The sequence below is a fragment of the Lichenostomus cassidix genome, chromosome 2 (assembly GCF_008360975.1).
Source record: "Lichenostomus cassidix isolate B80296 chromosome 2, HeHo_3.0, whole genome shotgun sequence".
Classification (NCBI taxonomy): domain Eukaryota; kingdom Metazoa; phylum Chordata; class Aves; order Passeriformes; family Meliphagidae; genus Lichenostomus; species Lichenostomus cassidix.
The window spans coordinates 105,096,101-105,123,616 of NC_139482.1; the positions used below are offsets into that span (position 1 = coordinate 105,096,101).

Sequence of the window (27,516 nt, forward strand, 5' to 3'; positions counted from 1 at the left end):
GGCAGTACACACATCACAAGAACTGTCCATTCCAACCCCATCCAGGTCACTTAGTCTAAGATAAGTGACATCACTGTACTGCCTTAACACTGAGCCCTGCTTGTTTTCTACAAGTTCCAACTGCATCCCATATTCACAACAACCTTTCCTAGTCACCTCTGAGTATCTGGAAGAGAAACACTTGAACTTAACTGAGATAATTTGAGGTTTATCCAAACTACTAGTTCAGCTAAAGCATTTTACTCTTTACTATTAGGTAGTAGTAACATCAGATTAAAGATGAGTCTCCATTACCCCTATTACTAGCAGAAGCCTAGTTGACCTTAAGCGCTTTGAGCATTCCAAAAAGAAAAGGCAAGGTCATCTTTATGACTTCAGACTTATGTCTATAATATTTCTTCAAATAGCAAGGCTGTTACTTGGCTACTTGTTTTTCCCCCCCTGCCCCAGCAGATACTCACTGAGCTGCCCATGTGAGACAGAGCTTCCTCTGCACGCTCTACTCTACTGCCCTTGGTACTGACAGTGAATGCTCTTGTCACGTGACTGCAGAATTCCACAGCGATACCACAGCTCTGGAGAGTGAAAGGAAACACATGAAAACGTCAGTTAGAAAAGCACTTTAATGGCAAGGTCTCTACTCAGTATTCTGGATGGGCTAGAAAGGTTCCCAGCTGCTGTGATCAGTCCCCAGGGTTAAAGTACCGTGGGAAGTTACAAGCTTAGTGTTAGCTGCTTCCCAGAGGCTGTTGCAGGCACCATGGGATGTTTTACCCCCAGTCATTACTAACAGACAATCAAACAGGAAGCAGAACACGAGATTGTTCCAGAGGTCAAAAGTTTCCTGATGTTGAAGCAAGCTGGCTTTGATGCAGTGCACACAGTGAACATTGAACACTAGGATCAGTTTACAACTATTAGCTGCAATAACATTGCTTTAGAGTAACATTAAATATACATCTTGATCGTATACAACAATTCAGCTCATTAGTCATTTGCAACACTAACTGAACTGACTAATCTTAGACTTATCTAGAAGATAAATTTGCTTGAACATACATCTAATTGTAACATGGGCCAACAGTTTGCACTAACCCTCACACCTGCCACAAACCTCTAGAGAACATGGTAAGCCAGAGCAACCAATAGCTGCTTGCTGGAGCTAGTTCTGGAGTGCTTTACCAAGGCTCTCTGCCCAAATGATTTCATCAGCTCATGCAGGAACAATACTGGTGCTAGTACATTCGAGATCTACTCTGTAGAACATAAATACAGCAGAAGCCTTAACACAAACCTATGTATCCTCCCTGTCAGCATGAGCCAGCTGTGTTGATGTGGAGCAGCACCTAGCATCGATAGCAGCAATACAGCTGCTGCTGCAGAATAGGAGTGACCTCCATTAGATGCAGTATAGCTTCAGTTCAATTGCTCTATTAGTACTAGGACAAGTTGTCAAAATAAACTTGTTTTCTCTTCTTCTAGATGTGTTAAGGTAGTTCCAATACTGTTCAAATGCCTGTCGAAGTTTAGTAGCAGAATACTGCTCAGTATCATGAGTATATATGTAAGACACAGACCTATTCAAGACTTGGAAACAGAAGCAAAGAGATGTCTTGTTGACTTACCATTACAAGATTTACTAATGAAACTGCATTCAAGCTGATGCCCCAGAGCCACATCACTCCAAACATGTTGATGATTATCATAGCAATAGTTATTGTAACCACAACAGCAGCCCACACTTCAAAACCAAGCAGCACAGTTGTCACCAAAAATATTGATCCCAAGGAGATGCAGAGGTTAAAGATAGCATCGTGCACAATTGTCAAGTATTGTTCATAGAAGACATAAAACACACTGTGGAAAGAAGAGAGATTTTATATGCTAATATTAGATTAGCTTCTGTGCTAAGGATAAAGTAGTTCCCCCATGACAGAAGTCACCAACAGAACCTGGCTTCCTTGTATGAATGGAATGACTCCTACAGAATGCTGGCTATTATGACAACTCATCACTAATACTTCAAATAAAGATTGTGTCTGGAAGTCAAGGGAATGCTCATACTTCAATATAAGCAGCTACAATAGAAACCATAAGGTAGGTCCTCAGATCCATTGTGATACCTGCAGGAGCTTACTGCAGATTGACCATAAGTACAGACAGGATTCTTTGATGCAAAGGGACCAGTATTTCAGATGTACAGATACCAACTCCAACTCAGTTTTAGTGTGGTACTCTTATACTTGACATCGCTGCTGCATTTGCTTTACATTTAAATAACTTATTTGAAGTCAACACATTGACATTACAGCTTGCAACCACCCCTGTCCACAGATCTGCTTATATTTGAACTAATAAACCTTTCTATGAAAGCTAGGAAATGCCCAAAAATGGAGCCACAGCTACCTTTGTAGTGAAGGATTTAAGTTAGTTATCAATGACAGTCAAGAGGCCAGTGCTATGGATAAATTATATCTTTCTCGTTTTACTAGAAATTCCAAAGTCTCTGCATTACCTGCTGTTAGACAAAACTCAAGTTTCTAATATGTTACTAGCAGCACCTTTTTTCAGTTCCTCAAGTATTTGTCACCAAGGCAAGAAAGATCTAACCATACCTGTAAGGAAACACCCGGTAGTTCTTTTCTTTGATGCCCATGGTTTCAGTAATGTTGTCTGCTATAATCCGAGCTTTCCTCATAGCATCAATAAAATCAGATGATGTTTTCAGTACAGTATGGTAAGTCATAAAATAAGTGGCTCCAACATCAGATTTGTTGTTTATAAAGTTGACAGCAGAATTATAAGCAGCATGTCCTCTATAAAAACAGGGACATATTAGATGTGTCAGCACCATTCAAATTTATTAGCTTATTATAATATTATAGAATTACAGAATGTCTTGAGTTGGAAGAGACCATAAAAATCGTCTGGTTCCACCCCTGCCCTGAGCAGGGACATCTTTCACTATACCAAGGCTCTTCATACCCCATCCAGCCTGGCCAGGGATGGGGCACAGCTTCTCCAGGCAATCTGTTGCAGTGCCTCCCCACCCTCATAGTGAAGAATTTCTTCCTAACATTTAATCTAATGCTACCCTCTTTCATTTTAAAGCCATTTCTCCTTGTTCTATCACTACAACCCCTCATAAAAAAACCTCCTCCAGCAGTCTTGTAGGTATCCTTTAGAGGGCTAACAGCTGGTAGTTGTTTCTAGCAGTTTCCAAAACTATAAAGGTTTCAGAGCTCAATACATTTTAAGATTGCACAGGATATTCTAGAACAGACTGACCATAGCAATTGTCTTTCTTTGTACAGGGGAAAGCTGCTGTTCTATTTAGTTGATGATACATTTGTTTTTTTCAGAAAATACTACAGAACTGGTGAGATGTCAATGTTTGTATGGCTTTCAGGAGGACATTAGATATCTACCTTGCAGAAAAATCCAGAGCAAGTATCTGACAAACTGGTCTAAGCGAGGTCTATAGAATAAGGCTCTTACCCTTTGCCACACTTAGGATTAGGGTTGTCCGATAGGAACATTGGCAAAAAGGTCATGAAGTCTTTGCCCTGTGGTCTCTGCTTGCCTTCTTGAGTCAGTGGTCGACAACGAGTGCAGGATGGATCGCTCACTGAAGAAACACACGAAGAAGGTCATCTACAGGATCAAGTATTCTTTTTCCTAACACTAGTAACTTCTGACTTGCATTGCTACAGGATGCAATTCTATAAAAAGCATTTTTACTAATTAACTAACTTACCCATCCTGAAATTCTATATAAGACTTATGGTCCTTAATTCATTACTATTGAGGCGAGGGCTGACAAAGAACTCTGTAACTTGTGTGCTTATCTACCTTACATCCAATGAGAATTACACCAAACTGAAGGACCTAAACAAAACCAGAGCACTAAGTTTGTGTGCTCTAAGAAAACCAACAGAATGATCAAAATTTTATGGCAAAATATATTGGCTGTCTAAGTAGGCTGTTTTCAACCTGAAGTATTCCAGCAGAATATTTAAGCTCACTCAAACAGCAGTTCAAATAAATTAAGAGGGCAACTCAAGATGTGCCTGCTTACAGTAAGGAGAGGTATTCACTTGACTCATACATGAGAAAATGTTTTGGCTGTGAAACTTATAAACTAAGTTAATGCAGTAGCAACAAGATGGATGCCAATACCTGAAGCATTGCAAAACTGCCCAGTGGTATTGTAGACTCTGCAACAGGATGACTGTGGCTTCACCCAGTCAAAGTAGTCATCAATCCAGGATGATGGGGCATAGCCTATCCTCGTGCTAAGAAAAATAACACAACATATCCATCAGCAATAATTTTATCTTTAATTTCAAAACATACCACTTGATCTGACCAGTGCCAACATAGGCCATGTCAACTCATTCTTGTCAAATCTACTCCAGCTCCCCATAGGCCCATGCTCTAGTACCCCATCCAAGAGCCATAATGCTCAGGTAGCTCATAACACTGCAGCTAGCAAACAGTAGGAGCTTTTCACTGCATCCAGTTCTACTGCCAAGCTCAGCTGTCTACTCCCCTGTCCACTCTGTTCCCCTGGGTTCCAGATGCTGCTGTCTCAGTTTTCAACTAAAGCTCCTCCTTCAGTTAGGCTGAAGTGGACTACTGGGAGGAACTGGGAAAAGACTTCCTTAAGTTGATAGCTCCAGATAAAATTCCCAGGCTAGCCTAGTTTATTCACCAGGCTTAGAAGCTGAGCCTGCAGCCATTTTCCAGAACATCATAACCCCACTGAAAGGTTTTTAGAAGTCTTTTCTTTCTACCATTCCAATATTCCTCGAAGGATCAAGCCCCTTTTCCAAACCCAAGTACATCAATATATCCCACCAGTCCAGACAGGTTTTATTCTCATTCTAGAAAGTGTCACACTTGCTTCCAACTCCTTCACTCCCAGACCCACAGCATAAAGCAAATACAACAGAATATCTGTTTACAACCAACAGCTGAGGCTGAAATAAATCAGGACTACACACTGGTCAGATACATCTCTTCCATGCAACTACGCAGAGACAAGCATGTAAGACTTACTAGCTACCAATTTCTGCAGCATTGAAGACTTGCTGGACAAGTGAATCATTATTACATCCCATTCCACCACACACCATGTTCTGCCCTTCCAAAGAGGTGTAGTTGTGTCCTTCTTCTAAGACAAAGTAGACAGGGGGACCTGCATGCAGGTATTTGCTGATGTGGCTGAAGTAATCGATTACATAGGAGTCCTTCAAGGGAAAGTTTTCAGTTACTATTATGGAATGTTGAGGTAGCACAACAAGGTATCAAGGTTTCAATTCAGCCACAAACTGCTGAGCAGTGACATGATCATAAGACTTACATCTGGCATTGAGAGAGACTGATCCAGTCCAATCTCTACATTGTGCACAACTGCTGCACTGAATGACAGGATACCCACAAACACTGCTATCTGCAAAAAAAGCAAATCCATGGACGTGAGAACTGTACAGAAACAACAAGCAATAGGAGTCATTTGCTAAGCTAATAGGAATCATGCAAAGAGGCTCTAGTTTAAATATGTCCCCAGGCTTAGTACAACAGTGGTAGTAAAATGTAGCTACTCAGAGGTCCCTTTGGAACTGTAAGGAAATTTATTCTTAGAAATCAGCTCTGAAACACACCTTCTTACAAACTGCTGCTTACAAACACCTTCTGTAAATAAGCATGGTAAACTTAAACTGAATCACAGATTCAGCAACAACACTCTGGATTAATGCACTGTAGAAGCCAACACATGCTCATATTTTTTACATAGGCTAAAGTAATTTGATTGTCAGTGATGCAACTCCTAAATCTGGGCTTTGGACAATCCATGATCAAGCCTCTATTTACTGAAATATTTTTGCAGCTACAAAAGCCTATTTCTATACTAATGCTGAAATGAAAAATACTGGAAGCTTCATTTGCTTCATTATATTGAAGACTTTTTTTCCCCATTTAGGCTTTCAGGCTTTACTACTCTTTTGCTCAAGTTTAGATGACTGCTTACTTGAAATAGAGTATACATACTACTATTGGTCTCATCCAATCCTTAAGCAGATATGGAGAAAACAGATTTTTGAAGAACAGAAATAACATGCTGTCAGAACGCTGGACTCCACCCGTTTCTTCACTGCTTTTGATGCAACACAGAATATCCAGTCTATTCCTCTGAAAATGGATTAAATGCCAGAGTCAGTGCAGTTCTACATCATCCCCCTTACACTACAGTTCCAGGTGCATTTAAACTCACCTCTTGACGCTTAATATCCAAGCCCAGGAGACTCACGAAGCAAGTGACTTGAAGAAGAAAGTCTATGAGCACAGCCATTCCAGCAAACAGGGAAAATGTGCGAACTGCTGGCATCGTAGACAGTGTCCCTGGAGGAAGTGACCCAGTTTGTTAAGTGAGCTCCCTTCTCCTAGAAATGCACAAGCATTTTCTAGACAAACATCCAGTTTAAGTGGTAGCCTTATAGCAACAAAAAGCCTTTATTTTCAGAGCAAAGGAACCAGCTCATGTAAGCCTGGCTACAGCTGCTGTCTTTGACCTTTTTAACAACGCTGGAGCTGTGCAAAGGAGCAACTAGTTCTAAGATATTTCTCAATTCCAAAGTTAGGTGCAGACTGTGTAACAAGGCAGTTAAGAAGTGCTGTCATGCAACATCTTACTTCAGTATTAAGACATTCCAATGCAAGTTGATCCAATGACAAATTACATTCCAGGTAAACAAAGCCATTATGAAAGAAGGCCAAATTATACTTGTAGGGTAACATAAGATTTACCTCTAAAACATATTGTAAAGTGAACCTCAAACATAATCTGTCATATGGGAACTTTTTTCAAGCAGTAGCAAGATGACTAAATGTAATATAGGAGTTCATACACCCTGATATTTGATCTATTCGTAAGGTCAAATTTAGGCTTGTCAGTCACTGCAAGTTGCTAAAAATCTCCAGCCTTTCATGCTGAAAAGCTTGACAGATTCAGAACTGAATCTTTTTAGCTGTGCCAGACTTTTAAAGTACTCCAGTGCCTATCCCCAGTAGAAGTTCTCTTGATTGTAACAATGAACAATTGAGTTTAACTGCCTCTACAAATTTTTACTTGGCTTTTGTATTTTAGTTTTGAATTTATTCTTGCAACACACAGTTATGATAAGGCCCTTATCTTCAAATATTAATGGAGTCTTACCAAGAAAGAATGCCACAGTCTCCGAAAAGGATGAGAGAAACATACTGGGTGCCACATCTCCCAAGACTCTGCCAATCTGTCTATCCAGAGTTTCACCCTGAAGGCGTTCATCTCTCTGTTTTAAGGCAGGAATTTATTATTAGGAATCATGCAATGTATAAAGCTATTTCATATGGCTTTTAAAAACCCAAAACTTTAAAATATCTTAAACTATCTCTTGTTGTTTTCACTGCATTAACAAGAGTTAGATAAAAACAGCTGAAACTCTCTAAAACAAGAGCAGCCTGAATGTTACTTCTTGTCTTGCTTAAAATTTAAAATATATTACTAAGTTCATTACTTCAGACAAAACTACACACTTGACAGAGGCAGTGCCAGTTTCAGTGGGTGATTGAAGCTGTCAAAAAAAAGCTGATTACCCACTAAGACCTAATGTCAGAAGTCACTAGTCTTCAGCATGTGGTTTAGTTCATGACTACTGCTTACAATATGCTAACATTACAAGTAATCAAAATACCAGTAGAGTTCTACAACTATTCTGATATGCAGTAGTAAGAAAATGCAGAGGCATAAATTGAAGGTTTTTTCATGAAGGTAAAATGTACACAGATTCTTGGCTCTCTTCCACTTGATATCTTGTGAGAGTCCAGAGCTGCTCAGATTGAGCTGAGCACCAAAATGCAGAAGACTTCCTGCTCCAAGTCTACAGCCTTCAAACACAACAGGCATTTTTCTTAGAAGAGTCTGTATGAAAGAATAAATACCTGAAGTGTCTGAACCATAATGAAGATGTTGTCCACTCCAATAGCCAGCACCAAGAAAGGAATTACTTCTATCACAATCAGTGTCAGTGGGATTCCAAAGTAGCTGAAAATGCCTATAGAACATGCTACTGAGCTCAGTACAATCAGGATGCCTGCAATGCCCAGAGAGATCTTCGAATCCACCTAAAAAAAAGTTGTACTGACCATCAGCGAAACAAGCATCATCCCACAGAACAGATTATAGCAAAGGCAAAAGCCATATTCTTACATTTAGTCGAGGTAGTAGAAAACTCTTCTGGGTTTTTTTGAAGATCCAGATATTAAAAAAAATAATCAGCCTTGAAGTTACAAGTCTTAAAGCTTATGTTAACTGAACATCAAGTGAAAGAACTTAGCTGAGACTATGAAGCACACATGAATTATCTCATATGACAAGAACAATGCTCCCCCTAACTCCTACCACCCAAGGAAGACTTAATGCTCTAATAAAAAATTGAACATCAACATTCTGCAAAAATAGTGAAGTCACTTAAAGCTAACAGCAAACTATAGCTTCAGTCTTAATAGCAATGAAAAATATATACATACCAGCAGTCTTCTACAGCTCTGGATATGTCCCAAAGCTATGGAGATGTACACAAACATCACAATATAGCTTATCAATACAACGCTAATATCACTGTTGCTTTCGCGGTCGATTTCATCTTCAATACTCCGTTCAGCAGAAAATGATATAGTTAAGTTTGAATTATTATAGTTCTTCAGAAAGTTAATAAATCTAAAAAATCAAAACCAAGAGGTCAGTCGTACTCTGAAGGATATAACATCTTTCACTAGAAATACTTTAAAGTCAGTTGATGGCAAATTTACATCATCTGTGTGGTGTAAGAGTGCACTGTGGCCAGACAGTACTTCTGGAAGGGACCTCTCTCATTTTAAGGCTACACATACCTAGAACTCTACTCCAAGCACTAGAAATATACTGTGCTGAAATACTTTCCATGTTCTCTCCAAAGTTTGAAGACAAATAGTTCTTTTGCGTAAGCTCTTTCAAGCTCTAAGTACAATTTTTCTCAAAGTTAGACCTAGGAATATACATGAAAGATGACTGCAGCTTTCTTACAGTACTGGAACAGTTTATTAGCCCGTGTTTCATTTTCCCAACTTGAGAGATGCTTGTGACACAGGCAAATGCTTGTCATACTTTTACTTTGTCTCAAACATCCTAGTACAATAGTTTTTATCTGAACTGCTAGCCAGAGCAGCTGGCCAGTGCAAGACAGCTCTTCAAAGTGGTAAAGGGGATGAAAGCCTTAGATGCTCTGGATGACATTTTTAAAAGTTAAAGAACTACAGCATCAGGCTAGACCTTTCTACTCATGGTTAATGGTCCAGTAAATTAAAGAGTCTACCTGTGTAATTCTAGCCGCAATAAAATACATCAAATCCTTTCTAAAGGTACTTATTGGCAAGTACTACTGGGCTAGATGATCACTAACAGGACTAGAACCTATGTCTCCAAGCAAATGAAGTGTGCCAAAGTGAAGGTCTTGTGACCTGCACAGTCTGTTTTTAACCAGTTTTGCTGCCTCTCAAAACATCCCTGTAGTTAATAATGAAAAACTGTCAGTACAGTGAAGGTATTTCTTGTTTATCTGTATTTAAAACTTCTTTAAGTCATGTATGCATTTCAGAACACAGGAAGACTACTTACTCTTTTTCCCATGCCAAGGCCTTCATCAGCTTTTTTGAGTCATTGTAGTAGTTGTTGACAGGAAAAGTAATAACAAGAGCTGTAGCATTATTATAGTTATCATCTACAGAGGAAATAAAAACAAGTTTGGCATTAAAAAATTGAACTTACATTCTAGTAAAGCAGATACAAATAAGTTTAAAATCAGAATTGCCCAAAGCAATCCCATCCCTACAACTCCACTGCACACCACTGAGTTCTTAAACACACTACTGAAATAAGAACAGAAGCTGATAAGCACTCCAGATTGTATTCAATAGTAATTATTCGTTTTTTAACATGGTCATGACACCCCAACATTAACTTGTTGCACGGTTAGAAAAAGAGCTACTATATAACCACTGCTTATGATTTTCCATCAAATGAGAAATGGGGCTTCCTAAACACTGTACCTCTTAAATTTTACTTAAAGCAAATACAAATCCCCTACAGTTTAATAAAGAAGTGCTTGCTTTTAAACACTATTTTAGATTTATTAAACCCAAATCTACTGACAAGTTTAATTAGATAAATTGCTTGAACAAAATCCTGGCTTGGGAGTAATTATGAAAGAATTTCCTTTGTGAACATAGTAATATATTCTTAACTGCTTTGTCAGATCAGTGACAAAACTTTATTCTAACTCATACCAAAATACACATACATCCCAGCACATCAACCTGAACTACTTTAGATCTTTACCTTTTAGCAGGCCCAAAACAGACTGAACATTTGTCCTGTTGACAAGTATTTGCCAATTATAGATTGCTTGCATTTTGCACTTCCAGAATAGTCTGCCTCCAATCCTAGCACTGGTCTACTGAAAACTTACTTAAAACACCCTTACTTACTTAAAGTTTAACAAAACTCCAGTTTCTCTGGAGTACACTTAAACACCTGCATTAAATGAGAATGCACCTTTAGCTCCAAGGACAGCACACAAGTATGTACTTTCAAACTGCAGTACTATTTTGTCACTCACCATCATATCCTCCCAACACCAGCCATGGAAATACAGGTCCACCAAATGTTCCTAAGCAGGGGTCGTGAAGCAAGCTTGTGTCATTCAGTGATGCTGGAGCCCTAAAGAGATCACCAGCAGTAATTGTTAGCTTCTGCTTGACAGCTCAGGCACAGCACAAACAATAAAAAGCTGCTGTGTTATAACTGAAAATCAAGACAGAAACAAGACAACTGCTAGTGATACATTGTCCTTGTGCTACATTTGCTTTGAATTTAAATACAATTTTAAAGGCATCTGCCTTATAGCCTTTAAGACAAGGAGTACCTTCTATCCAACCGAACAATAAACTAAAGTGAAAGCTTAGAAACTGTCTTCTGTTCAGAACTCTTCAGAAGCACTGAAAACATGTTTAAGGTAAACCAGAGTCAGCAGCATCCATATCAAACCAAGTTTAACTGGCAACTTGATTAAAAAACATGTAATTGTACAGCTTACCGAACACAGTATAAGAAGTGAGTGTGGTAATCAGCATAGACAAAGAACTCATCCCCAACAGTGTGATCCAGAACAGAATGGCTGTTCTGAAAGTAGTTGAGTACACTCAGGATAGTGCAGTTGTTGTTGTAGGGAGCAAGAGGAGCCAGGCAAATATCCTTCAGCATTACAGTCTCATTGTCATAAGAAGCAGTTATGTTGACAATAGCATCCTGCAAATCCAGTACCTTTGGAAAAAAAAAAAAACCAACAAACCACAGTTTAAGAGCAGCACAAGAAAGCACTTCCCTTGCAAGACAGAACTTAAGTGCACATTATACTCCTGCAAGTTTCCAGAGACAGAGGCACATGTAAATAGAAGCACATTACAAAACCTTATATCTGTGTTCGTGCTAAGAACTGGGACCTAGCTTGCAAGTGTCTCTGCAACAGAAAGGTTTTCAGCAAAAAGCTTTTATATGAAGGCTGTGATTTTTAATATGAAAATCTAGTGACTGTTTTGATGGACACAACATTGCACATGGAAGCCAACTCCATGTGGTTATATCTGTCAACTATGCTTAAGTCTTCGCTCTTGGAAAGCCCCAATTACCTGATGGAGAATATCTTTGGTAAGGGGAGGCCCAAAAGGTACATCTTCTCCTGATGGGTAAGGTGAGTAGGTGTCTGGGTGGCTCTTTGGTGCTTGAATAATGACTTGTTCAGTACGGAAGAAAGGCCCAAAGTGTGTGTCAAAGTATTCCTTCTCCTTGCGAGCTTGACTGTTTGGAGCTGACCAGAGATCTACAGGATTTGTAGTTGCTTTAATATATACAAAGCCTGAGCAGCACATTGCAATGAAGACCACAGAGAAGAGGATAACAGGACGTGGATTTCTGACACAGAAAGCCCCCCATGATGTGAATGTCATCCTCAGGCCATTTTCAAACCTTTCACCAAGCCTTTCACCACAGGTAGTTTCCCCTGCAAGAGAAAGAAGTAAACAGTGAATGTTTGAGAAGTCAGTTAAGTACCATTTTCTTGGAATCCACTTGAATTCCAACATGAAAAGACGAAATTTTATTCTAGCTCTGTTTGCAGAAAGCACCAGAAGTTATGTCTCCACTGACAGTCAGACCCTGGGATAAATCCTTGACTGATGCCAAGGGGGCAGAAAATAGCCTGTGGCTACCTTGCCCCTTGTAATGCAAGATTGTCTTTGACAGCTGTAGGCGTAGCAAATCAAGGAAGAAGCAGCTAAAAGATATATAAGCAATTAAAACAAGCTACCTCAGCTGCTACACAAGTTAAACTACAGTTCTTTCATGGCATGCTTTAAATGGATACATGGATGAGCCAAAACATGATCTAATTGATTTTAGCACCATGTTGCCCTCCCCATTCCCTGCTACAAAGCCCTCCAGAATCTCCTTGGTGCTTAGCTAGATCCATGAATTGTGTACCCAGGGCTTTCAGCATCCAGTAAAATAGGGGCAAATACTACTCTAAAAGAAGAGAGATATTGGTCAAAAGGCTGAAGGCCCTCTAAAAACGGAGTTTTAACTAACAAAGCTAAAACTCCAGAGCCCATCCATAGGAAAGGGATGCACTTAAGTTGAATTTCTAATGAAATTATTACTCTTATCCAAGACATACCATTGTCATGGTGAGAATTCGCAGAAAAGGCTACATTGCTGTCAATTGGGGTGTACTCTGAGACAAAGTGCCGCCTCCTGCAAGGCAAAAAGCTGTTATCCTGCTTGTCCAAAAAGGCATCTGTACTGTTTTTCTACAAAAATCTCCAGCTTTATAATCCTTTGGAAAAACATACAGCCATGTCAGCTGTCTTAATAAACTTTTCCAGCTTACATCAAGCACAGGTTCTTTTCCCATTTAGATCCCTAGCATTAACAACACAGAGCACCTCTTTAAATTAATCATAACTTGAAATTGGCAGGAGATTTTCACTTTAGAAATATGAACCAGGCATCTCAAACACACCTACCATTTCATGTTGCCCAGTAAGGTAAGGCTGCTGAATGTAAGTCTTCATACACACTATCCTTTCCCATGCAGACTTTATTTTTATTATAGAGTAACTTCAGTTTTCTGGTCATAGCCAAACAATCATAGAATCAGAGTGGTGTGGGTTGTAAGCAAATATCATCTAATGTTAGCTTAAATATCATCTAATTCCAACTCCCCTGCCATAAGTAGGGACACCTCTCACTAGATAGGTTTACTCAGAGCCCCATTGAGCCTGACCTTGAACACCTCCAGAAATGGGAGTCCACAATCGCTCTGGGCAACCTCTTTCACTGCCTCACGACCTTTATAGTTTGGAATTAGTTTTTAATATCTAATCCACACACTCTCCTTCAGCTTAATACCACTGCCCCTTACCCTTTCCTACATACCTTTATAAAAAAAAAAATCCCTCTCTAGCTCTCTTGAAGGCCCCCTTTGTGTACTGGAAGGTGCTGTAAGGAATCCCTGGAGCCTTTTCTTCTCAGGGCTGAACAGTCCCCACTCTGTCAGCCTGCCTTCATAGAAGAGGTGCTCCAGCCACACAATCAAGAGTGATATGCTATAATTACTGGAAGCTCACCTTTCAGTTAGTTATTTGCAAAACAGAAGACTAGGAAAAAGTATTCATTACTTAGTTTGCAATAGGGCAGTGACTATTTTGGTATGAATGTGCTTTCTCAGACTTCAGCATACTTGCTTATGGAAGCTGAGAACAGTGTATGTGATTCTGTAGCTAGGAATGCTATGAGAGTTGTGCATTAACCAAATCAACTTCTGCAATCACTTTCTACCAGGTGGCTTTAGCTGTTAGAACACTCCCTGTAAGCATATGTGACATCTGCTACAGAACATGACTTTTGACTGGCTGAAGTAGTCAAGACATAAGCATCCAACCTGGGCAAAGAAGTTTTCAGGGGTAAACAAGTGACTTGCAGAGCGAAGCATTTTGAATGCTTTACCTGTAACACCAGACTCCAAACACCAGTGCAAAAAATATGAGTAGAAAGCCCATGTAGGAGATCCACATGATGACATACACAGCATCCAAACCAAACAACAGCCAAGGAGGAGGTAATGGAGGGGGCTGAGGTTTTGGACCACAAACAATTGAACAGTCCTGACAGCTGCATGGTCCTGTTGAATCATCCACGGACTCATTACAGCCTTTGGTAGCATTATTCATAGGATTCATTCCATGGACAGGAACATCTAAGACAAATCACAAGTTGCAGAGCCAGTTTACTACAAGGAAAAATTCAGATCTTCCCAGTTAAGTGAGTTAACCCTTTATATGAAAGCCCCCAGCCCCTATACAGAGCAGCATTTCTTGGTCTTACAGAAGAAGAAGCCACTGCCTTTTCCACAAGGTGTACCAACTATTTACAGCTGTCTCCTAATTAAATGACTGGTCATCTCTATAACACTTCAGCCTGTAAAAGTAATAAGCACATACTTCTATCATGCCAGCAATGATTTGTCATCCCCCTTATCTGTCCAGGTTGCAAAATGTGTAACAAAAATTTCCTTATAAAGAAATCCTAAAGGATCAGTGTACTGCCCATTCCCCAAGGAATACAAGTAGCCAGTTGCCTAAGCTTAGTCCATTATTAATGAGTTTTAGAGAATTCTACAGTAAAAAGCTGTATAGAAAAAAAGCACAAAGTATGGTTTCCAAGCAGGAATTAAAATGAAGTTAATCTCACATTGCTTTGAAAGCCTCTGACTGCAGACTTTCATTGCTGGGCAGCTGTTTAAAAATCAGTATTCTAGCCATAGCACACAGCCTTTGACAGGAGCTTTGAAGGCAATGACAATTCAGTTTCTTACCTGAAAAGAATGGAATTATGCTGAAAGGAGTTTGCCCATTGTCTTTACTAAACATGTACTCAATCCAGTTGGTTGCATTGCAGTCCTTGACATCCTTCCCACATAGCAGCCCCAGTGCTTTAACATTGCTTGATGGAGCCTCCACATCTTTGCAGGCATTGTACATTGCTAGGAAGAGTCATTAAACCAATGTTACAATTTGAGTAAGTATTCCAAGTATTTCCAGCATGACAGACTCCCCAGGTTCCAAGAACACACACACAGCTTTCACAGAGAAACATCTTAGGATAGTAAACTAATGCTTTCAGTTGTATTTATAGTATTCAAGGTTGCAATGAATCTACTTTTCTGCGTGACAGGAAACCTTATTTTCAGAGAAAGCTATGGAAAACATTTAAGGTACTTTCAACTTGTAGGCCATATATGACTTTCAAGTGTCTCATCATTTTATTAAAGGTTATTGCACAAAGACTGAATTAATGCTTTAAGCTTGCAACAAAATCAAAATACAACCCAAATGTATTGCTCTCTAAAAGCATCTGATTTTGACAAAGGACTAGAACAGTCCATTACAAGACTGAGTGCCTCTTAGAGAACCACTGTAGTACACTGTGTATAAACTTTACTATCATACTTGCCAGACTGTTTTACTATCAGGTAGGCTTTGGACATAAAATACTTGGCAAAAACTTTATTTTTCTACACTTAAAGTCATCAGGGTTATCAGCTAATAACCATTTGCATAGATGTTCAGCCTAAGCTGAACCTTTAAAAACACTGTTATTTTACAGTGCCAGTGTAATGACCCGGCCCAGGCAGAAGTTAAGTGTTCCATAAGTTTTAAGGAGGACCTGCTGTTACCTATGTGATGAGTCAAACTTCAAAAAGACAGTCAAAGAGATACTTGCCCCTCACAATTCTTTCTGAAAAAGCACTGGTCTTGTTACCTGGACAAAAGCCAAGGTAAATTAACACACTGTTTACTCACCATTTGCAAATCGATCTCCAATAAAGTACAGCAGCTCTGTAATGCTACTTTTGTTCTCTTTTGAAACTGGATCATAGTAAGGTATGGTGCTTGTAACATTCAAAAAGTCAGACTGATTTGGACTACAAGTCAGTTCACAGAAGAGGTTTATCAAGTTGTAAAAACACGATGGACATCTGTGTAGGAAAGCCAATGAAGAGCAATGAGATTTACAGGTAAAGGTGCTATGTAGGTCAAGTCAGATAAATCTTGTAAATGTAAACATTCTGCCCAGAGTGACAGAACAAAATACTTAAGTTCTGTAAGCTTTTAATGAGCAATACAACAATTGTTGTTGATGCTACAGATGAACAACTTTAAGCACCATAATTCACTAATAAAATTGCCTGCCTCACATAGATTCAAACAGTTTTACGAGAATTTGAAGAAGAACTTAACTGTTGCTAGCAGGAAGACTTCTTTTAGAACAAGACCACACAGTGCTTTATGTTACTCTCTTCTGAAGGTTTCATTAGATGCAGTAGCTTGAGATAAACTAAGAGAACGTTTATTCTCCCAGCTAAGTAAATCCAAACTGCAAGTAGCTGTTTCATGACATTACAGCCTGCTCATATGGATAAAAAAGTCACTCCAAAAACTTGCTCCAATAATTCTTTAAATGAAATTACCACTTTTTCTACAGCCTACTTGAAGACAAGTGCTTTGTTATTATGTTACAAAACTAGTTGCTTTGCAATTCAATAGCATACCTGGAGAGAAACTGCAGAGGCAGCTGCAAGTTATTTTTCAAAGTCTGAAGCTGATGAACATCACAGCAAGTGCTAACATTGCCGAAGAATAAACCTGGACAGAGTTCCTTAAAAAAACAAACACTGAGATCAGGAGGGAAGTAAGAAAAAGCATGTTTAAGACTGAAGAATTCATTATAATCACAGGCTCTGCTTCAGCATATTTCAGAAGACAGTAGCTGTTGCTGTGGGAGATGCATAGGAGAAAAACAGTCCAGTAAACAAGATTTTTGTTTAGAGACTGGAGAGAAGGATCACTCTTTTCACTTCTTTTATTCAAGGCAGCACTTCCTTTTGAAAAGCTCCTTCAGATGATCTTTAGTCACCAGGGTCTATATATAGAATGATAATGGCATTTAAGAGCCTGTTAGTAAGAAGACAACACATGTTTATCCAAGTTGAAAGTATTCCCGCAGCTTATCCTCTAGTACTCCTTCTGGATACTATCAGATTTTGAGGTCTCAGAAGGCAAACCACTAACCACAAAATCACTGACTACCTGGAAGAGCTATTTCATGTTCAGTTTATAGAAGAGACAAATGCATTTAACACAAGTATAACTGATTGTAACATACAAGAACTGTACATCAAGTCTTCAGAAACAATACACAACAGTAGTTAGCTCACCTACATATTTAATGAAGTCATTCCTGTCACCTGTCAAACCATCATTTAACTCTGTAGTTATTTCATACTTTAAAGCTTTGAACTATCAAATACCAGAAGGCAAATCTGGCAATGTCATCCTGTGATACGCATGAAATACACAAACTATTTTTATTGTGGTTTTGCTCACTTCTGCAGCTGAAGCCCAGACATGGAAATACAGTCTCACGCTAGGCACAGCTAATTTTGTCCAAATGTGCTCCATTTGAACAAGTGTCAGTTAACACCTTCCTATTTAAGGAGAGATAAGGAATGAGCATCTGAAGTACAACAGTTTAGTCTTGTCCTTTAGAGATCAGAAGGGCCTAACTGTGGAACATATAATATTTTGAAAGACTCTTAAAAAAAAAAAAATCAATCTGACTGAAAGATAGTCAAACCAGTGAGGAAAATATGAAGGAAAGTGAGCCAATCCTATACTTAAGGTTATGTCTGTGACAGCCTCTAATCACATGTTTTGGAGACTTCTCGTATCTCTGCAAAGGAGCTGAGGTAAATTACCTTCATCAAGCTGAACCTGAGAAATCAGAGATAACATGTCTACTTTCTCATCAGGTTAGAATGAGAGGTTACAGCACAGGTCCAACAGAACCCAATAGAGAATTCTAAAGTGATAGAGAATTAGTTTTTTTAGCAGCAGACTTCCAAGAAAAGCTCACCTGCATTAAGTCATAGCCATCTTCTGGTAGTGGTATTGGTGGTCCATCATAAGCACAGTTGTATCTCTTGTCTCCAGAAGCAACTCCACATTCTCCATACCAGACACACATTTGTGGAAGTACCTAATCAACAAGATAAGTGATTAACTGCAAGGAGGAACAGTTGCCAAATTCCTCAGCTATTGTAGAGTTTATGCACTACTACTCCAAAAGCCACTTGTAGTCCTGAATAGATAAATTCCTGCTGATTAAAACATCAGCGTGTACTACATAAAACACCCATTAACAAAAGCAGGTGTTTTTGACATGGTGCACATCGTCACTGATCTTCAGATCAGCTTCCCACCCTCCCCCGCTCCTTACAGAAACAGGAAGTGTACAGTCTATCGTTAAGATCAAGTATAAGAGTTACTTATAAACCTAAATCAATACCTGAAAAGCATCTTCAAGTACAAGGTGATTTAGAAAACAATTTGTTCATGCAAGACAACAAAATAATTGGCGGGTTGAACAGTCACATTAGAGCATGTGAGTCAGTTCACACAGAGAAAAACACATTGCTTGTGTGCAATTTCACTTCCTCCTGCCACCTTTTGATCCTTCCTGAAAACTCATTACAGTGACAGCTTGAGGAAATAGCAGCATAGAAAGGATTCTGAAACAGAACATCATAGCTCTGCACTTGCTATGCATGTATTGTCACAATCTCAAAGCATGCCCTTCATCACTGCTCTCAAGCCTAAGCATGGAATATTTAAATGGGATTACAGTGCTAAGAAAAAAGCTTAATTTTAAAGATGTTTTAATTTAAGGGACTACTGGAAATTCAGAAATTTGTTCTTTATTATGTGCATAAAGGATATTGAAAAAGCACAGTGGGCACCTTGAAAACCTTTTATTTTATTCAGTGGTACTATCCCTGAGACATCCAAGATACTAAGCCACAATATTTATTCTAAAAATTGAAACATTTAATGCAATAAGAAGTTATTTACAGAAAAAGCTTTAGAGCACCTCCAAGGTTTTCCCACCACCTGGGCTGCAAGCAGAAGGCAGACTGTGCAAACATTCACTACACTTCTGCCAGCTCTGATCAGGAGTTTGCTTAGTACAGCTTGAGAGATAACTAACCTGTTTTGATCTCCTGAACAACCTTGACCTAGCATTCATAGAGACACCATATGTTTATGCTGCAAAGACGGACTGCTGGGCTTTGTGCTTGACCATGAATAGCATTGCTTACTGACCAGAGAGGCCCCTGAAAGGCTGTATTCATAATACCCAAGAGCTACCCAGAATCACAGTGCTTCCACAACATCCATTTTTGTGCTGAACAACACTGACAGTTCTTCAAAAAGTACATCAGTAGTTGGTTGTTTATCAGGAACAATAACCATCACCAATTTAACCAACCCAAGACTTGTTTCCTCTTTAATCAGGGCAACATAGCCCTGTTCAAAGTTACTCACTGTAAGCCAGGTCTAAAAGTCAGTTTAAGTACCACTCATCTAGATCACCATTCCATTTGTCTATTCTAGCACTTCTTCTAGATAAACCACAAATGGTTATGTATTATGATACAAGTAGGAAAACACCCCTTAAGATTGCACTTATAAATACTGAATGTTTAGCACCAGCATAAATCAAAAAGTCAAACTTCCATGACTTGTAGACTATTTCTCAAAACTACATTGTAAATGTGTTTATGTACCAAATTAATCTATGAAGTTAACACTACTTTGAGGCAAATTTAGAAGTCATCATCTTCAACTCTGCTTCCTCACACCTGTAAGCCCCAGTTTTAATAGCAAACAATCTACTAGCAGTGAGAAATTGTTTTACTGTTTGCACCAGCATCAGAAGTGAATTCTCTGTTCAAGAGGAAGCACAGGTTCACTACTATTCTTGCAAAAGGGGAAAGAATTCAGAGCTGCTTTGCACTGCCCATGAGAAAAGGATTAGGTATTTCTTCAGTATCAGGCTGGCTTTCTTGTTTAGTCTAGAATGGCTTGTAATCATCCTTTCCAAAAAACACTTTCTGTGCTCCATTGAGTCTTGTTATCATATTTTTCAAAACACACAAATTCATCAACCTACTCTTTACAGAAAGACTTAGTTTTTTTCAGAGTAGAAAGTGTGGGAAAACTGTTAATGCAATTAACAGTTACAAAAAACTTATCAGGGCACCTCTTGCATAGAAAAACTTGACTAAATTTCCACTACCACATCAGTCTGACTGATAGTTCAGTTGTTTTAAAAACATTATCTGTATTTCAAGGTAGCAATTCCTTGGTTATAGCTATAAGGATACGAAACAAAACACAATCTTGTTTTAATTTCTATATTTTTGTCTATAAATTTATGTCTATAGATTTACCTACAAGGCTTTCTGTCATCATTTTCAGGACAGAACATAAAATAACTTGCTTGCCCATGACACTTGGTCACATACCAAAAGGTATCCATCTAAACAGAAGAAAAATAAACCAAGACAAGGTTCGGCCTAGTATTTTACATTTGAATGTGGATAAAGAATTTCAAATAATTTTCCTTAAGTTCCACAGCAATACAACATGCAATAGAAAAAAAAAAAAAACAACCTTTGCCACTCAAACTTTCAGCCTGTTTAAGAAAAGCTGAATAGATCAGCTTCTTTAAACTATTAGAAGAGCACTTAGGCCTAGAACTGCAAGTCTGAATACTCTGTTTCAATATTAACACCAAGAATGCAATTTCAGAAACATCTTAAGATTCTACATTTACTCCATGACCTAGCAAGATTTCACTAATAAAAGTATGAGTTTGCTCCCTGAATCAGTAAGCTTTGGGGATGCTTTCTTTACAATGGTGGAACCAACTCAATAAGCCTAAAAAACACCAAATCATTGCACATTAACAGCCTAAAGTCTCCAACACAGCTCTTGATCACTAACAAGTCAATAGCCTGCTTATCATTGAGTCAGCCACAAAACAAGGGAGAGGGCTGCTCTCCTAAGGTTGAGGCAGTATTCGGAGATACAAGTAACTATGTAACTACTCCAGTACCACAGATGAGATATAGCTGATAGCTCTTTCCCCCAAATACCCTCTAGTAAAAGCTAGATTAAGCTACAGAGAAAGACAAGCACTTTGCTCTTTCCATTCTTTCAGAAGAACGCTCCTATGCTGGTAGGGCAAGATAGGGATGAGTAAGTGTGGTTGTAAATTAAGTCATAGTTAGCAACAGTGCTGCTTGCAGAGTCAGACTTTTAGGTCAGATAATTGCTCACCTAGGTATTAGGCTTCTTAAATGGCTGAAAGCCTAGCTCCAAAAGTAACAGAGAAATGCTATGTTGAACCCAACTGCCTTCTAAATGAGGCAAAATATTCCATAAGTAACACAGGGCTCAGTTGATAGTTTTGGGGGGTTTTTTGGTGTGTTTTTCTTTCAAGATCACATGACTAAGTACTTCATACATTAAAACGGGAGTTTCCTAAGTACTTCATAAAGCAACAGCAACATAACCTTAGATTAAGGCTGTTCCTTCCTGCCTCTAGCACATCTTAGAAACAATTTGTCAGTACTCTAACCCTCAGTATATCCCAGAGTACAGAAAACTCTATTCCTACTTCTGGCAGACTTAGAATGTTGGAAGAGAAATTTCACTTCAGGCCAAGGCTTCAGGAGCCCTACTAAAGAATTTGCACATGAGCAAGTATGGGCATTCTACAAAAGTTCTGTTAGAGCTTTCTGGTTCCCAGGCATTATCATTCATTTGTAACTGAACTAGTGTTCCAACAGATCATCAACACATTTATTTCAGCCTAAGTTTCTTCAACTGCAGGTTGAAACAAACTGATAATTTTCCATGCTTCCAGCAACATTTGCCGCCACCACCACCAATGAATACATAGCTGTTAAGCAGACAAAGAACAATGATGATGTTGTACACAGAAACAGCAACTGTTTGTGGTCTTGCAAATACCAGATGACAAGTGAACACTGTTTGGCTCTTCAAATTAAGATTACTAATGTATGGAAAAGGCAAGAGCATCAGATACAGCTGTTTCCCCTTCCTTCATCTAGGACGACACATCTGTGATCTTGCAGGGCAAAAGATCAATCCAGGAAAGAGCATACTCTTCCCCTGCACTCCCTTAATATCTGCTCTTGCCAACTAGGTTGGGAGTTTTAAGGAAACACAACACCACCCTTAATAAATGGCAAGACTAGTTTATGGAAACAAGTGACCTGGTCAAGTTCACATATCTGCCCCAGAGGCTGCATATTACCTCACAGCCCTTCCTGTGGGGGAAAGAGGTCCATGGACTAAAGGAAACTTTATAGGTTTAGTTCTTACTCTTTGTCTCGTTCAGTAACTTGTTCAGAGGCAGCCAATTCAGAGCCATGCTTTATCTGCCAAGCTCCTCCTGTTCCTTTGCTCATAGGCAAGAGACTGTTCCCTTTCAGACAGAAAAATCATTACTACTTCTGGTCAGGCAAAGCAAGCCACAGTTCTGGAGTTATCCAAGCACATTTCAAATGTCACAATAAAGTCAAAGTCAAGTAGGAAGAGAAAGCTGCAATAATAGTAATAATAGAGTATCTGTGGGAACGAGCTAATGTTAGCTGACAAGGATGCATGCATGATCAGAAAGCGCAGGGTCCCTAACTGCACCTGTCTGCAACTAAAGCCATCTGCACCAAAATACCTCTGATGTTCTGCAGGTAAATAATAATAATTAAAATAATACTGCACAACAGCTGGATTGTTTTGGCTACTGCCCAGCTAAGTACTATTCAGTTCTACCAGTCATTCCCTTCAGTCATCTCTCCCCTTCTAAGAAAGCTTCCTCATCTTCCATCCAGAAAGGCTGAACAAGTCACTCCTGATTTTCCAGGAAGCAATTTAGGTGAAGTGGTTACTGTCTTGTTCTGGAGCTACATTGCCATCCCTGACAAGAAACTGCTCCACACAGACATTTCAGAACTTGGTGTCCACGGTCAGGTAACACCACACTGTAGGCTGCTTGGCAAGAGCAGCACTTGTCAGTAACATTTTCCCATGGGATTTCAGAAATCAAATATATCCTACAGCTTGGGATCCCAGCAGCTGATAGGAAACCTGTATCCAACCTTGATTAGCCAGTGATTTAACAGCTTGTGTTTTAGTGTAATTACACAAAGATCAATTGCAAGAGTGGCCATTAAGCACACAAATATCATCTAGTGCATTAAGACACTGATAAGAAAACAAAATAATAATGGATAGCTGGCACAGATCTTGTACATTGCACTGTTCAGAGTGAAAGATACAGGCTGCACACTTCAAGTTCATTGTGAATGCATGTGTAATGGAAGGATTGTGAACTGAAGTGCCACTCCAGTCCACCGACTGCTTTGAAACAGAAAAAACAGGACATATGGCACTTTGGATTACAAACATCACAACTGAAAGCACAAAAACATTACACCACCAGTACACTTGAGGGAGAGAACAGGTTCACCTTCACAATGCTTCTCTTCTGCAAGCATCTATCACTACAGAGGCTCAGTCTAATTGAAGGATCAGCTTCTCTTTGAAAGATATTAAGGTCTTCTGTGAAGTGCCAGGCTGTAAATAAGAGCTAATGGCAAAAAACTTCAACAAAACCAGATTCTGCCTTCTTAGAATACACAACTGTAACGCACATGGTTAGAGAAATTTTGCAATGTTTACTTTGACGGGCCACAAAGCCTCCACAATGATTCCCCTAAACATTTGGGGAACTTGAAACACGTTACCCTAGGTCAGTATCCGCCTGATAAGTAAAGGGAAGCATTTTGTCATTTCTTTACCAGCCTAGGACACACCTCACTGCTCCAAGATGATATCTCCCTCCAAAAAACATTACATAAAGGTGCACTGGTTAGGTGTGAAGTACCATTACTTACTCACCTGAAGATCATGAGTCACTCCTAACAATCACCTTCTCCAGTGGTAACAGAAGAATGAATTCCTAGTTTTATGTTCAAGCTCTTTAAAAGTTTGTGAAGAGGATATGAGAACAGGAGAACCTCAGCACACACACAAGATGACAAGCCATTATGTTTTAAAAGGGCTAATCATAAAACTTGACCTAGAAAGTATGTTCCCAACTTAGGTACAGAGGGAAAGAAAACAACCTACTAAGGCTTACGGGACACTCCTAGTTTCTCCAGAGGAATGTAGAGTATCCCGCTCCTATCTTGCACTACAGCATAACAAAACATGACTGAGAGGAGTGAATGTTTTACCGTATTTTTTCCTAAAGCATCAAGAAGTCCAACATATTCTAGTCCTTAATTTTAAGGAAACGTAGTTTTTCATTTTAAGGAAACAGTAGTTACTACTGGCACACGAATAAATAGCAGCTCTCACTCCGCACAGACCATTACTTCTAAGAAGCTGTCACCCAGGGTAAGTCACACCCCAAGCAAAGCAAACCAGACACCGAGGACATCTGCAAGCCTCTGCCGAGCATGTGACTGCGTGGCCACTCACATGCACTGGGCATTGCATAACCAGGGCACGCCACGGGAACGCGGCATCCCGGGGGCTGCCGGCGCTGGGTGCGATCGCAGGGGACGGGACAGGGCAGAGGCTGAAGTTCGCGGGTGCTCCCCGGCCGGTCTGCTGTGCTACCGGCTGTCACCCCTGTCCCGACGGGGACCAGGGGCACGGGAGAAGGGGGGAAACCCCACCGGGGACGAGGAAGGGACACCCCAGTACCACACTTCAGCTTCGCGCCGCCCCGAGCCCAGGGGCCTAACGCGGACACCGCCGCCCCTACCCAGCCCCACCGCCTGCACACCTCCGGCTGCGGGATGCGCGGGGACACCACGGCTCCCCCGGCCCAGGCAGCACCCGCGGGATCCCGCTGCCCACCCGCCTCTCCCTCTCATCCCCACAGTGCCGGGAGGCCCGGCATCCCCACCCCGCGGCGACCTGCCGGGAGGGACTCACCCGCACGGGCGACAGAAGTAGGAGGAGGACGAGGAAGCCGAGGCCGGCCCGCCCGGCGCTGCCTTGCGGGGCCCCCATGGCGGCGCGGGCTGAAGCGTGGGGGACCAGCAGGCGCTGTCTGTAGCAGCAGCGAGCGCCGGCGAATGGAAGCGGAGGAGGGGACGGGGGAGGAGGCGACGGGGGGGCGGAGGCGGCGGCGAGGCAGCCGCGCCAGCGCAGTCTGGAAGAGCCGCTCTCGCCTGCCCGGGCGGTGCCGCCGACCCCTTCGAGCAGAGGCCGAGGGCCGCCCCAGCGCCGCTGCCAACCGCGACCGCCGGCCCGCCCCCCGCACCGCCTCCCTCTCGCCGCTGCACCACGAACACCGCCCCCAGCACCGCCTCCCCTTCGCCGCTGCACCACAAACACCTCCCTCGGCACCGCCTCCCCAGCACGGCCTGCCCCCCCCCCCCCCCACCACAAACACCCCCCCACCCCCCCCACACCCGCCCGAAACACCTCCCTCGGCACCGCCTCCCCAGCACGGCCTGGCCCGGCGGCGGCAGCGGGCGGGGCCGCCTGTCACGCCACGGCGGTAGCGTTCCGCACAGGGCAGGGGGAGGATGCTCTGTGGGGCCCCGGTGGGAGGCTCATTCCGGTGTGGGAACGGAGCCGTGCCCCTCCGGGATGGACCATCCCCCGCTAGCTGCACCGGCAGCCGAGCAGCGGCTTTGTCCGCGCGCGGGAGTGTTAATTGCGTAGTTTGTAAATCTCAGAAGTCGCTTTAAATCCCCCTGGATTTGGCAAAAGCGCCTTAATTTGGCTTCAAAGTCACTGATTCGTGATTGCCAAGGGCTGGTCTCGCAGCCCCGCGTACCGTGCCGTGCAGCTGCAAAGAGCGGAGACCCCGCTCTGCCCGGCCGAGAGCCGCCGTGCCGGGTCTGTGCCCGCCGTCCCAGGGCTGTGCCCGCCGTCCCAGGGCTGTGCCTGCTGTCCCGGGGCTGTGCCTGCTGTCCCGGGGCAGTCCCGGGGCTGTGCCCGCCGTCCCAGGGCTGTGCCTGCTGTCCCGGGGCAGTCCCGGGGCTGTGCCCGCCGCCCGCTCCGCTCCCGACGCGCTGACACCGGCTGCACTGAGCGCTGTCGCAATCAGCAGTTCTGGGAGTGCTGCCTGCGCTCTGCCAAAACTGTCTGCGTGTTTGGGCTCTGTTACTTTGGGCTCTGCTTGTTTGGAGTCTTGTTTGGGATCAGCTCGGGACCTGGCTGGGAGGAGGCACAGTAAAAGCAGGGCGTGAGGTATTGTCGTGCACGCTGTCTCTGATTTCTCCACCTCTTTACTGCCTTCCCTAACAATTTATTGCCTTCCCAGACAGGTAACGCGCATTGGTCTGCTGGAATAAAACATGTAATTTAGCTGATATTGCCATCTGCTGACAGAAATGCAGACCAGTCTGGCTGTCAGTCAGCAGCACGGGCTGGCGTGCTGGCCGGCGACCTCCTGGGGGTCACATAATCCGACTTTCTGCTGAGAGCAGGTGGCTCAGGGAATTGTCCGGCTATGAATAGCTTCAGAGATAGAGATTTTACAACCTCTTTGGACAAACTGTTCCATTGAATGACCACACTTGCAGTAAAATGCTCTTCCTGTATCTAAAGAGATTTTCCCATGTTCCATCTTGAGGCTGTTGCCTCTTATGCTGCCATGGTGCCTGACTGAGAAGGGTGTGACTTCCCCTTCTCCACATCCTCCCGTTTCGTAGATGCAACGATTAGTAAGATGTCCCTAGTGCCATCTTTCTGCTTAGGGCTGAGTAAACACAGCTTCAGCAGTCCAGGCTGTCAGGGTGGCAGTAAAGTGGATTTTGCTGCAGTATGTCAGTGTCTTTTGTTTGTTTGTTTGTTTGTTTGTTTCTATTTTGTTTTTGTTTGTTGGGAGGTTTTTTTAGTTTTCAGTTTGGTTTGGTTTGGTTTTTTTTTTTTTGTTTGTTTGTTTAGTTTGGGTTGGGTTTTTGGTTTTCTTTTTTGTTCTGGAGAGCTTAAACCTGGACACAGCACTCCAGCTGACATGTGTCTTACATGTCTTAAAGAGAAAGAACCCTAACCCTTGACCTACTGACCACCCCCTTGCTGATGATGCAGCCTGCTGACTCATGTTCCGCATTTCGCCCAGCCACCCTATTCTTCCAAACGGTTTTCCATCTAGCCACTGCCCAGCTTGTATTTTTCTGTGGGATTACTCCACCCCAAATGCAGGAGTTGACATTTGGCAAGAGCAAAACAAAGCTAGAATAGTTAAAGTTATACTGTGTTTTAATTTTCATGTCATAAATTAAAAATTGTTCGGGACCATGAAGTGTGATCCTAGAAGCAGGAGAACTAGTTGCCACATTTTCCAGGCAATCCACATAAGCAGAGCTGCATAGTTTGCATAGCTACGAGTTTAAAAAATGGACGAACCTTGTTTCAGTG

The 27,516-nt window shown here is 41.5% G+C and overlaps 1 protein-coding gene across 1 annotated transcript in view; it reads right to left on the minus strand.

Moving 5' to 3' along the window:
- Positions 1-25,392, minus strand: part of NPC1 (NPC intracellular cholesterol transporter 1) — a 27,147-nt gene extending 1,755 nt beyond the window's left edge. The window contains exons 1-23 of the mRNA XM_085052697.1: positions 25,075-25,392; positions 18,110-18,232; positions 16,746-16,852; positions 15,997-16,172; positions 15,009-15,176; positions 14,141-14,390; positions 12,810-12,886; positions 11,767-12,137; positions 11,175-11,401; positions 10,698-10,798; positions 9,698-9,800; positions 8,572-8,761; positions 7,984-8,166; positions 7,220-7,334; positions 6,278-6,405; positions 6,055-6,195; positions 5,366-5,455; positions 5,062-5,252; positions 4,180-4,295; positions 3,499-3,628; positions 2,616-2,816; positions 1,626-1,857; positions 462-575 (exon numbers count right to left, since the gene is read on the minus strand). Of these exons, the coding sequence (XP_084908823.1) occupies positions 462-575; positions 1,626-1,857; positions 2,616-2,816; positions 3,499-3,628; positions 4,180-4,295; positions 5,062-5,252; positions 5,366-5,455; positions 6,055-6,195; positions 6,278-6,405; positions 7,220-7,334; positions 7,984-8,166; positions 8,572-8,761; positions 9,698-9,800; positions 10,698-10,798; positions 11,175-11,401; positions 11,767-12,137; positions 12,810-12,886; positions 14,141-14,390; positions 15,009-15,176; positions 15,997-16,172; positions 16,746-16,852; positions 18,110-18,232; positions 25,075-25,152 (3,612 nt within the window). The 5' untranslated portion in view covers positions 25,153-25,392. The remainder of the gene's footprint in view (positions 1-461; positions 576-1,625; positions 1,858-2,615; positions 2,817-3,498; positions 3,629-4,179; positions 4,296-5,061; positions 5,253-5,365; positions 5,456-6,054; positions 6,196-6,277; positions 6,406-7,219; positions 7,335-7,983; positions 8,167-8,571; positions 8,762-9,697; positions 9,801-10,697; positions 10,799-11,174; positions 11,402-11,766; positions 12,138-12,809; positions 12,887-14,140; positions 14,391-15,008; positions 15,177-15,996; positions 16,173-16,745; positions 16,853-18,109; positions 18,233-25,074) is intronic.
- Between the last annotated feature and the right edge of the window lie 2,124 nt (positions 25,393-27,516).